The sequence below is a fragment of the Spea bombifrons genome, chromosome 5 (assembly GCF_027358695.1).
Source record: "Spea bombifrons isolate aSpeBom1 chromosome 5, aSpeBom1.2.pri, whole genome shotgun sequence".
Classification (NCBI taxonomy): Eukaryota; Metazoa; Chordata; class Amphibia; order Anura; family Pelobatidae; genus Spea; species Spea bombifrons.
In genome coordinates this window covers 4,545,161-4,557,872 of record NC_071091.1, presented here as the reverse complement: position 1 = coordinate 4,557,872, position 12,712 = coordinate 4,545,161, and the positions used below count along the sequence as shown (strand labels likewise).

General features: G+C 46.7%; 1 protein-coding gene across 2 annotated transcripts; it reads left to right on the top strand.

Moving 5' to 3' along the window:
- The first annotated feature begins 115 nt into the window (after positions 1-115).
- Positions 116-12,296, top strand: GORASP1 (golgi reassembly stacking protein 1). 2 transcript variants are annotated; one of them, XM_053468298.1, is made up of 9 exons: positions 116-338; positions 4,052-4,132; positions 6,559-6,762; positions 7,080-7,166; positions 8,385-8,515; positions 9,425-9,566; positions 10,259-10,403; positions 10,819-10,971; positions 11,575-12,296. In XM_053468298.1, the coding sequence occupies exons 1-9, from the start codon at positions 276-278 to the stop codon at positions 11,799-11,801; spliced, it is 1,233 nt and encodes a 410-aa protein (XP_053324273.1). In that variant the 5' UTR covers positions 116-275; the 3' UTR covers positions 11,802-12,296. The 2 variants fall into 2 exon arrangements, with proteins under 2 accessions (XP_053324273.1, XP_053324272.1); XM_053468297.1 differs by having other exon boundaries at positions 120-338; positions 11,572-12,296.
- Positions 12,297-12,712: the final 416 nt, after the last annotated feature.

Sequence of the window (12,712 nt, the reverse complement as noted above, 5' to 3'; positions counted from 1 at the left end):
GGCCTTTACCCCGCTCTCTCCCCTATCTTTCTCCCCAGACTGTCCGCTTCACGTGCAGTTTTTTCTCCGTCTCCACAGCCCTGACTTCCCTTCTATCCGCGTCCCTAGCAACCACCCTGGTTTCATCCGTTGCCATGTAACGTCACTACCCGCCAGGCCTGGCAGCAGATCGCCGATCTGTCAGACTCGGCCGTGGATTGCTAGTCCTGCGCTGCGTCGTGTACCCGGCTCCGTGGCTACTGGTGTCGCCGCCGCTGCCCTCAGCTGTCCCGGACATGGGCTTATCTCTGAGTTCCGAGGCCCCGGACGCCGGCAACGAGGGCTACCATGTACATGGGGTACGTCGGGGGTCTGGGGAGCCCAAGCATGGGGCAGGTGGGGTATCATTTCTGGGGTTTCAGTGTCTAGAGGGTTGTATATGGAGGGTAATGAGCCAGGGGTATCATCAGCTGCATTAAAATTATGTGGTGCAAACCCGAAAGTTAATCTGTAATAGATTCAGGAGCCATGTGCCTATCCCATGCGTGTCTAAATCCCCTCACTGTATTACCCTCTACCACGTTAAGGGTTAATTAAAAAAAAAAAAAAAAGTGGTGTTATAACCATAGCAACCAGTGGAAGTTCCACTCTGCAGGAACACTCCTTTTGTTGCTATAGTGATTAGTCCACTTTACAAATTGGCATAAGAATCACCCTTTAAGCCTAAATCCTGCTGTCTAAGATATAGGGGGTTGAATTGGCATCTAATGTGTTAATAAATGCCCCAAATCTTGATACCCTCCCGTGTATCAGAAGGGTAACTGACACCCCGTGAGTGCCGTGTAAACGAAGCGAAGGCAGCACGATGTTGGCGCTGTCAGGTTATTACATGTTTAGGTTGGGCGTTTATAGCGCGGCGGGGGTGGGGAAGCCGGGTGGTAAATATATTGGCGTCAGACCGCTGGGTTTGTGTTTTGGGGCAAATTTTTACTTGCCACAAATCGGGGTAAATTTCTGTATTTTTGTAGCTCCCAAAACTCATATTGCTGTATGCTTTTACTTATTGTACAGCGCTGTGGAATATGATGGCGCTATACAAAACAGTTAATAATAACGGCCCCCGTCTAGTCGCCCGTTTCTCCCGCTGTAAAGACTCAAACCTTAATCAGTCGTTGGTCTCGTCTTAGATTCAGGAGCCGTATGTCTATCCCATGCATGTTTAAATCTCTTCACTGTATTAGCCTCTACCACTTCTGCTGGGAGGCTGTTCCTTTAATCTACCACCCGCTCAGTAACATAAAAGCGATATTGATCAGAGCAAAGCTGCGGCTTTTCATTTCTGTTGATACGCATTAACGTAAGCGCTCTTGCAGGGTATTAGGATAAGTTCAATAATAACGAAAAATCTATGTATAATTATTTATTACAAATTGAAAGTTTACATTTTTTTATTATGCATGTTATTTTTCATCATGGAAAAAAGTCGGAAATCCCAGGAAAGTCGCGGTTTGGACGTTCAGAGAAATTCTGCGCTTTATTCATACGGAATATAAGTGAGGATTTAACACCGTATACAATTACATTATAATAATATAACATATTCTATTATAATTATAATAATTATAATTATTTAATCTACCTGCATATGTTTTGAAGGGAAAGAGAAATTCAGCAGATATATTTTTTATTTTTTTTTACAATCCCGTACATTAAAGGGTTAAACAGGACACATTACCTGCCCAACCCTTCCCAGTCTGCTCCATCCGCAGCAATTTAGTTGTTTGGCAAGAACCACGGCAGCAAAAAAGAGCCGCACCCTCCTAACCTGCCGGCCACGCCCCCTAACCTGCCGGCCACGCCCAGCCACGCCACGGTCCCATTGGGGTTTGGTGCGGGGTAAATAATCTGGAGCAGGCATGTCCAAAGTCCGGTCCGAGGGCCAATTGCGGCCCGCATTCCGGACTGATGAGGCCCCCCAGATAAGTTGCCCAAATATAGATCTGTTTTTTAGATATTAAAGGCAGAGTGATTTAACACCCGTTTAGATTTGTCATCCAGGTCACAAAATGAAAGGTATGCCGTTTTCAATAAACTTTGCATAAAATAGTTAATTTGCATTTAATTTTAATGGTTCAAAAAATGTCAGGCAAAATGGTCGGCCCTCGCACATGTTCACTTCATCAAATCTGGCACTCTTCGAAAAAAGTTTGGACATGCCTGATCTGGAGGAAGGGGGGCAGAGGCCACATCCTCGTTGAAATATTTCTATAATATTAAGGACCCCCCCCATCTGTGTCTATCTAACAATGCATGGAAAAGATATCTCATATCAACATGGATAAACCAACCGCTCTCTCATTTACCGGGGTCCGGGGGATCATTAAGTCGTTTGTCTCCCAATCAAGATGCTCGGCCATGGTTTAAATTTTTTTTAACCATAAACAATATTAATATATATCTCAAAAACATCTGCATACAGTTTATTATATTACATGGGGTGCCAAGGGATTGGGGTTATATTACTGTATACAGCGCTGGGGGGTTATATTACTGTATACAGTGCTGGGGGGGTGATATTACTGTATACAGCGCTGGGGGGTTATATTACTGTATACAGTGCTGGGGGGGTGATATTACTGTATACAGTGCTGGGGGGTTATATTACTGTATACAGCGCTGGGGGGGTGATATTACTGTATACAGTGCTGGGGGTTATATTACTGTATACAGTGCTGGGGGTTATATTACTGTATACAGTGCTGGGGGTTATATTACTGTATACAGCGCTGGAGGTTATATTACTGTATACAGCGCTGGGGGTTATATTACTGTATACAGCGCTGGGGGGTTATATTACTGTATACAGCGCTGGGGGGGTGATATTACTGTATACAGCGCTGGGGGGTTATATTACTGTATACAGCGCTGGGGATATTACTGTATACAGTGCTGGGGGTTATATTACTGTATACAGTGCTGGGGGTTATATTACTGTATACAGCACTGGGGGTTATATTACTGTATACAGCGCTGGGGGGTTATTACTGTATACAGCGCTGGGGGTTATATCATTGTATACAGCGCTGGGGATATTACTGTATACAGCGCTGGGGGTTATATCATTGTATACAGCGCTGGGGGGTTATATTACTGTATACAGCACTGGGGGGTATATTACTGTATACAGCGCTGGAGGTTATATTACTGTATACAGCGCTGGGGGGTTATATTACTGTATACAGCGCTGAGGGTTATTACTGTATACAGCGCTGGGGGTTATTACTGTATACAGCACTGGGGGTTATATTACTGTATACAGCGCCGAGGGGGGTTATATTACTGTATACAGTGCTGGGGGGTTATATTACTGTATACAGTGCTGGGGGTTATATTACTGTATACAGCACTGGGGGTTATATTACTGTATACAGCGCTGGGGGGTTATATTACTGTATACAGCGCTGGGGGTTATATTACTGTATACAGCGCTGGATGTTATATTACAGTATACAGCGCCGGGGGGTATATTACAGTATACAGCGCCGGGGGGGTGTATATTACTGTATGTCAGCAATGCTGCTTTGTTTACTTATACGTTTGATAGTAAACAAGGTCACCGTCTCCTCGCACACCTGCTGTCTCTGGGATTCTTCTCTTTGCTATTTTTAGGGCTCCTTCATTTCTCACGCTTTGTATTCTTTTACCTCTGAAGCCGCCCCCCAAGGGTGCAGCAGGCGGTACGGTGCGACGGGAGGGCAATAAGACCCCGTATCGTTAATGCCGCGTCCTCGTGTGTTCAGGGGAACTCCTGTCATACCCTTATATCCGCTTGAATCCGATGTGGCGTCCAAAAGCATCTGAATGTCCTTATAAATGACCTTAGAATGTTACGGTGTCTGATAACCCGTTTAGTCGATGGCCCCGCGGAATGCTCTTTATATAACCTCATATGCTTGGCCGTCTACACTGATGCCCCGGTCCGGGGGAACCGGGCTATTAATCTCTAAAGCGGATAGAAATCAGAAGTTTTGGAATGATCGCCGTCGGTAACCGCGTTCCCTTTTCGTTGCAGGTGCAGGAGAATTCGCCGGCCCAGAAAGGAGGACTGGAGCCTTTTTTTGACTTTATCATCGCGATCGGACACACGAGGCTGGTAGGTCGGGATAAATGGCCGGTCGTAAGAACCAATGCGAGGGTGCGGTGCGCTCGGCCGCCCGCGTTATCCATCGTAAGCTGAGGTTGGGGCTCCGACACTGTCCTCATCCCCAATACCACCCCTACCCAGTCTGCAGCCAGGCATCCTGAGAAGATAATGGATGGGTGGACGTCTTGTAGGGATCTCAGCCGTACGTCGGTAGTGACCAGTTGGGGGATCTTTTTCAACAAGCGACCCTCTCCCCCCAGCTGGGCTGTACTGTAACTCCCAGCATGCTCAGCCATTGCCCAGTCCTATGCTAGAACATTCCAGGAAGTCACAAACGGACTTTCATTCCCCAGCCTGCTCTGTGTATATCACATCGCAGGTCAATCTAATGGACGCCTAGTCCAGGGTCGCGCGTCAGCCATCTTTTTTTGTATGTTTCGCAGGTTGCTGCCCCCCCCCGTACAGGTGTAAAGTGCTGCCCCCCCGTACAGGTGTAAAGTGCTGCCCCCCCGTACAGGTGTAAAGTGCTGCCCCCCCTACAGGTGTAAAGTGCTGCCCCCCCTACAGGTGTAAAGTGCTGCCCCCCCTACAGGTGTAAAGTGCTGCCCCCCTCTACAGGTGTAAAGTGCTGCCCCCCTCTACAGGTGTAAAGTGCTGCCCCCCTCTACAGGTGTAAAGTGCTGCCCCCCTCTACAGGTGTAAAGTGCTGCCCCCCTCTACAGGTGTAAAGTGCTGCCCCCCCTCTACAGGTGTAAAGTGCTGCCCCCCTCTACAGGTGTAAAGTGCTGCCCCCCCTACAGGTGTAAAGTGCTGCCCCCCCTACAGGTGTAAAGTGCTGCCCCCCTCTACAGGTGTAAAGTGCTGCCCCCCTCTACAGGTGTAAAGTGCTGCCCCCCTCTACAGGTGTAAAGTGCTGCCCCCCCTACAGGTGTAAAGTGCTGCCCCCCTCTACAGGTGTAAAGTGCTGCCCCCCTCTACAGGTGTAAAGTGCTGCCCCCCTCTACAGGTGTAAAGTGCTGCCCCCCCTCTACAGGTGTAAAGTGCTGCCCCCCCTCTACAGGTGTAAAGTGCTGCCCCCCCTCTACAGGTGTAAAGTGCTGCCCCCCTCTACAGGTGTAAAGGGCTGCCCCCCCCCACAGGTGGTGTGTGGGATGTATAATCCGGTACCTGATTCCCTTCCCATTACTGTAGGTTAGCAAATGGAAAATGTATTTGGATCCTGGAAAAAGAAATTCCCCTTAATTACATATTTTTAGAATTTTTTTTATTTTATAAAGTGATGCAAAACCCAGCTTTTGCCTTAAAGATCAAAATTGTAACGGGAAGCTTTATACCCGAATTACAACGCGGTTCAGAAAGTGCCTGGGGTGTAACGGGTTTGGGACTAAATGGGTTAAAAGGGTCCCGTTTGCCCATTTTGTGCTGGTTATGAAGAACTTCCCGAGCTGCTTACCGCGCATCCCCGCCGGAGCCGCGTGCTTTGGGGATGCAGTAAGCGGCTCGTCTTTAAACTCTCGGTAATCCCCCCGGAGATTAATTTCCTAACAGCGCGTAATTTTACCCCGTGCCGAGTCCTGGCGGGGCAGTTACATCGAGGACCGGCCAGCTGGCGATTTAACCCTTTAACAATTCTGCTTGTTGGTTCCAAAACTGGTGAATTCCGTTAATTGCAAACAAACGAGCGGCGCTGTGATTTTAAAAGGGATTATGTGAATACTACAACTCCCACAAATCTGTGCCCACTTAAACACAGCGAGTCACATTTATGGATGGCCAGCCGCAGCTACAGCCCCTTGGTTAATTCCCCCCCGGCTTGGAAAACGACTTATTAACCCATCCAATGCCGCAGGTAAACTTTACATCTCCGAACAGCAAGTGTTCCATCCCAGAATCCGCTGTAATTTCTTTATTTATTTTTTTAATTCCCCCAAACTATACATTTTTTGTCTCCTAAAGTTAACCCTTAGCGTACAGGATTAAACCTTCGAAAGGGACCCATCTGCTTAATATTATTTTCTCAAAATGCTACAGAGGGGTTAATGTGTTCATTGACAAGTGCGGCTACTTGTGCTGCAGGGTCTGTTATACAGCTAACCCCTGGGACTGAAAGGGTTAAATCGCTGAGTCTGCATTGGTTTTAGCCGGTTCGGAAGGCCCAATGAGACCCCCGTGCACAGAAAGACCCCCGTTTATTTGAATGGAAGTGGTTTCCTGCCACTGATTGGATGGTTGAAGCAGCCAGTCAGTGGCAAGAGTAGCCTGAACACTGAGGAGACTGGGAGCTGCAGCTTCTCCCTAAGGTGTTTAAATTATTATTATTACCGATTAATGACTTGAATATGCGTCACTTTTGGTGAGGATGACATCATGCCGACCCTTTTAAGGGACGATACTTGAAACTAGTTAACTGACCGCCGTCCGCTCTGTCTTTGCAGAACAAAGAAAACACGATGCTCAAGGATCTCCTGAAAGCCAACGCCGAAAAACCCGTAAAGCTGGAGGTTTACAGCACGAAGACGATGAAAGTGCGCGAGCTGGAAGTCACCCCCAGTAATATGTGGGGAGGAGAGGGGCTCCTGGGGGCCAGCGTTCGCTTCTGCAGCTTCCAAGGAGCCAACGAACACGTGTGGCACGTACTGGTGAGATGGCCGGGCAGAGCAAAGGCGGTTACTTATCAACTCCCATCACACCCAGCAAGCCATGTTTGCCTAAAAGGATCACGGTTCACACGAAGAGGCTTAAAAATTGTTCATCCGTTGCATTAACTCTTTAGGTCACTCATCCCAATATGAGTATTAAGTATATCATCGCCCGAGGCAAGCAATTGCTAGTACAGGGGAGATTAAAAAAAATGCTTTTGTTTTTCCTCCCCATGGATGGAGCTTTCTGTAGCTTGTATGTGTAAATGTTGTGCCTGCGCGTTGCTTAATACTAATAGATTTGTTTTTATTTGTAGGAAGTCGAACCATCGTCGCCGGCTGCCCTTGCCGGTCTGAGGCCGTTCACCGACTACATCGTGGGATCAGACCAGATCCTGCAGGAGGTACAATACGCAGGCGCCCTGTCTGACTTCTCCACACGATGCGCAGGCGCCCTGTCTGACTTCTCCACACGATGCGCAGGCGCCCTGCCAGACTACTCCACACGATGCGCAGGCGCCCTGCCCGACTACTCCACACAATGCGCAGGTGCCCTGCCTGACTACTCCACACAATCAGCAATACTCCAACCTGTTTTGAGCCAGACCACAATTGTTTTAAAACATTAAGTTACTGAATATTTTAGATCCTCAAATTGTAGTAAAAATCATTATTTAGTTTTCTTGGATTTTATAAAAAAAATTAAAAAAAACTTGCTGCTTAAGGCTTCAAGTCGTTAAAGCTGCTGTTCCACTTAGAGAAAACATTTAGCGGTTTACAGAAATATATCTGTTATTTTATTCTTTTCTCTCAAGGTTTAATCGGACAAAACAGAGAAACTAAGAAGATTTATTAAGTTTCTATGGCAACGATCTTTGTGTTCCACGACAATTAAGCATTCCTTGAAAAAAATGATTAATGATGTGAAGTATTAAGCCATTCATTCTGCGAGGGGGGTTGGGTGTTCAGCAGAACTAGGAAAGATGGTTCTAACGGCATATTTAGGTATAACAGTGTTAGGTTTAACAGAGTAGGTGGAACAGCACCTTAAAAAAAAATGATATTTAAGGTCCATTAACTGGAATAACTACCCTGGCCTCAGGAGTGTGACACGGGATCGACACTAAGAGAGGCATCTATCGGGGTTTGTAATGCAGGGAGCACGATGTATGGAATAAGAGAGGGGCTTCAAGCCAGTATCTGCTGGGTATGTTATTAATCAAGTAATTTAACCCCTTCACTACCCTATTGACGTACAGTTACGTCCACCTAAGGCGCAAGCGCAGGTACACTGTTACATAAGGAATCGGGAATTCCCTTCCGGTATGTGTGCTGACACCCCAGAAGCTCTTTGAAGGACAGGAGAGACTCGGCATGGTCTGCCTAAAACCTGCTGAAGCCCCCTGCTGGCTGATCTCACGCATTGCAATCAGCAAAGCTATGGAGCCTCTCAGTGTGACATCACAGCCGTACATAAAATACACGAGAGATCCCTGAAACAATCTCCATCCATATTGCACGGATAACGTGGTATGGAAAGGGTTAATGTCTTTTGTGTATCGTTTCCCAAGCCCTGTCCGACTCCGGTAACATTAACACGGCCTTTTCTCCTTTTTTTATAGTCTGAGGATTTCTATTCCTTGATAGAGTCTCACGAAGGGAGACCGCTGAGGCTGCTGGTATATAACACGGAGAGCGATTCCTGCAGAGAGGTGCTCGTCACCCCCAATGGAGCGTGGGGCGGAGAAGGAAGGTACGAATAAAAATTAACACATTCAGGGGGTCCGCGGAGCAGCCCGATCATACTGCCCCTGTGTTATATAGATTAAGGCACACATGCGCAGCTATACGTCCCGTAAGACATCCTTAGCAGGTTACATGCACGGGGAGGCGAACCGGGTTTCATATTAATCCTACTGCATGCGCTATATAAGCCAGCCATGTATATAACGCACGCACACGCCGTATAGGAGGCTCTCTACCCTTGTGGTGCGTATCCCGTTGTGCAGCGCTGTGGAATATGATAGCGATTACGCTTAGGACCACTGTAATAGCCGCCTACCCCCATCTACTGGCCGTAAGTGGAATTGCAGCATGGAGGAAAAGTGCCTTTCAACGGTACAAAAAAAAAAACAATTGCCCCTTTTAGTTGAGACTTTAAGACCTTCTGCCATTTTCCTTCCATGGGGTCTTTAGAATGAAGCATTCATTGCTTCTAACGCCCCCCCCCCTTACACGTAACCCCTAGGAAGTGCCTTCCGGGTATATATTGCAGCTTTAGAGTCGCCCTTAAAGGTTAGCATGGCGTTTTCAGCACATTATGTCACTTCTCCTAAACAGAGAATAAAAATGAAATCGTAAAACTATAAGCGCTTTTACCTTTAAGTACATTTTATTTGCTGGTAATGCTTCCGTTGAAGCTGATCGGTTAATGGGGCAGAAGCTGCGACGAGGGGTAGAAGAGGCCAATCGCCTTGCGGCTGCCTCCCTTGGATTTTGTCTGGGATAGGTAAATTATTTACAGATATTCTGGTGGTTTCATGAAGCTGAGCGAATACGCAGTCATGTGATGTTCTAATGAGGAGGCGGAGCGGCCGCCGCGGAGAACAAGCGGTCGAGGGGTTTGTTTTCTTGTAATTAATGCCGTTTTGTTCCGTTGCAGCTTGGGGTGCGGAATCGGATATGGGTACTTGCATAGGATTCCCGCGCAGGCTCGTACGCCCCAGAAAAGCGGTGAGGTAACCCCCCGGTCACCGTCGCCGTCGCAAGAGCCTGTTGTGGCGCCCACTAGTGGTTACACCGAGGTAGGAGCCAAAACATGGATTATGAGGCCAAAGAATAACAAGAACACGTTATGTCTGCGCTCAGCCCTGATTTACTGGGAGGCGACAGCGACCTGATACACAAAGGAGAGCAAATTACCATCACTCTCATCCGAGCCAGTAATCATATACACGGAGCGAACACGAGGCCGTATACAAAGCAAATACATTAACCTGCCGTGTCCAGGCAAAGCACAGGAGGGGAGTCCTTACTGCATTACTAAACTAAGACAAAATAGATGGCATCCCCTCTCACTGAGAAGGTGGTAGATAAGTGGAGCAGCCTCCCAGCAGAAGTGGTAGAGGGTAATACAGCGAGGGGATTTAAACACGCATGGGATAGACATACGGCTCCTGAATCGAAGACGAGACCAACGACTGATTAAGGTTTTTACAGCAGGATAAACGGGCGACTAGACGGGGGGTGATCTGCCCGGAGATTCTGCTAAAAGGACAGGCGTGTTATTCCTCGGCCGTTTGAAGCGGGTATAACGTGTCCCTGTTTGTGGGTCTGTTTACCAAGCAGCTTTTAACCCCATCCTTATCTGCTTCGATTCTAGATTCATGTTAAAAAATGCACATTTTAAACAATAGAGGCATTCCCTCCGCACTCTGTTTTATAGCGTTCTACTCTTTAAACACTTCGTGTAACATGCTGTTCTTTTCCTTTGTAGGCTCCGCTGATGCCGGCAGAACCTCAGACTGACCTTTCTGCAGACGCTCTCCCCCCGACCGACCTCCAAGAACCACAGACCCTCAGCAATCCTGCAGAAGGGTCTCTGGTCCTCCCTCCCCCCGTACAGCGGGTGATGCATCCAGGTAACGCTACAAGCTGTGTGATTGGTCAGTTGTTAAAGATCCAGGTGAACGACTTGGTAGACGTTTCCCAGATTTTTCCCGTTAAATTGTCTTCCGCACTCCGCCCCCCCTTCCTTTAAGACGTATAACGTGTATATCAGGAATTATCTACTTTAATTTATCCCCCAGGAGACCTCCAGCGGCCTTTTTAAAATTGTTTCTATAATTTATTTAAAAAAAATGCTGCTTTTATTTAACAAAAAATACAGCAAAAAAAGAAAAATCCCATATTTGCGTTTTCTCAATGGATTCACCTGGCGGATTATCAGAGAGTGAAGTGTCCGCTCCGGGGAGTTTATATTATAGGGAATTGAACGTCATTAACTCTTCGTCGTCCAAACCAGATATTCTTTTAAGACTAAATGTATCCCTTTAGGTTTTCCTGATGTCTCCGACCTTCCGGTGCCTGAAATCCCCGACTTAACAAAACTCATCGGTGTGACGGCTCCCGATTTGTCAAACTTAATGGCGGACGTCCTCGGGGCAACAGACAAGTCTCTGCATGCCGAGGAGCTGAGTGCTCATACAGGTATTATTATTTACTATTATTATTAATATTATCACTATTATTATTATTTCATTTGATTCAAGGGCCAGTAGTTTTTATATCGGGGGAGATCCACTGTGTTACAGAGAGAAAGCCTGCTTCCCATTACAGTATTACGGCTCCTTGAATAATAAAATAGTGTATGTTACTTAAAGATCCCCTTTTTGCCTTTAATGATAGAGATTGGATTCCTTGCTGGCTCAGCGAACACAGCCAATCAGTGAAGAGACTCCCCAGGCAACAGGTGGGGGTAGGAGCTGCAGCTTCTCCCTAAGGATAATGCCTATGAATGCACTTTCATATGCATTGTGTCTTTCGGGGCTCCCTGGGACAGTGCATTTATCAGCCGGAGTATTGAAACCGTGAAATGATTACATTGTTATTGTAATACAAAGTAACCATGGGCTATTTTGTATGGCAGCCAGGTGCATGATGGGAGCACTTGCCGGGGCTGAGTGCCGTGGAATCGCCACGGTACCCTTCCGGTTCGTATTGCCTGCCTGGGGTCCTAACGGCAGTGATGAGATTGCCCGGCAGAGTATTCTTCACACGGCTCTAATCTTTCATTTTTTTAATATTCAGAAGCCCAACCGAACGTTCCGGATCCGTCTCCCGACTCCTTCAAGCCCCCATCTGCTTCGAATCACTTGCTTACTCCGGACCCTCGCGCGGACCCTGCCCCGTGTATCGCGGAAGACGATCTGGGAGTTAAATCTTTGCCTGATCCGGACACCATACCCATGTCCTCGCAAGACGACGGCAGAGCCCCCAAAGACCCCGCAATATTAAAAGATGAAGAGAAAGAAGAGTAATTGGAAAGTGTTGGAGGTTAAAGAGACAGCTGTGCCAATCCATGACCAGCCCCCCCGGGCAGCAGATCGTCTTTATATTGTTATAAAATAATAATAATAATTTTTATACAAAGGACACTTTTAATTATTGAGACGTCTTTATTGCTACTCAAACCCCGATGATTATCACCGGAATCCAAATTCATCGCAATCAGCCTCAAATCTGTGCTTCGTTAGAGGGACTTGTCAGTCCATTGAGGGTCTTGGGCTTGTACGATGTAAGATGACCCGTATATTTATACCGATATATATATATAATATACATATCTACCAGATTATCGAGTCACGATGCAAGGCGTATACAGGATTCTTGCAGAATAATATGCAGAATTTATATATTTTTTGGCAAATATCTTCCAAAACGGTTCTTCTGCATGCCGGCGTTATTCTTTGCGTTATTTCTGAGCATGTACGACTTGGCGATGCTTTTTCCTTCCCGCAAAAAAATAATAATAAGGCACGAAGTATTTATTAAGCCACCAGTTACGGGGGGGTCACAGACTTCAAAAGGGGGGGCTGTTACGTCAGGAAGCCTGTTTTTTTTTTTTCCCCACGCCTGCATGATCTGTCCTATATTTTAGGTTTAATCTGTGTATATTTGTTATTGTACAGGATTTCCTATTTTTATTATTGGATATTTAGAGGAAGAAAGGACCAGCGTAATAGATTTTAGTCGTTTCGACTAAAAACTTCACTCCTACACCAGGCGGGAATTGCTGTCCAAAGACCCAGCCAAAGATCTATAATAGTATGTAAAGACTTAAATGTACAAATGATGTACGGTCTCTCCGTCTAGAGCAGGGGTGTCCAAACTGTGGCCCTCCAGCAGCTGCAGCACTACATCTCCCATAATGCTCTTTCAGCTAAGGGGC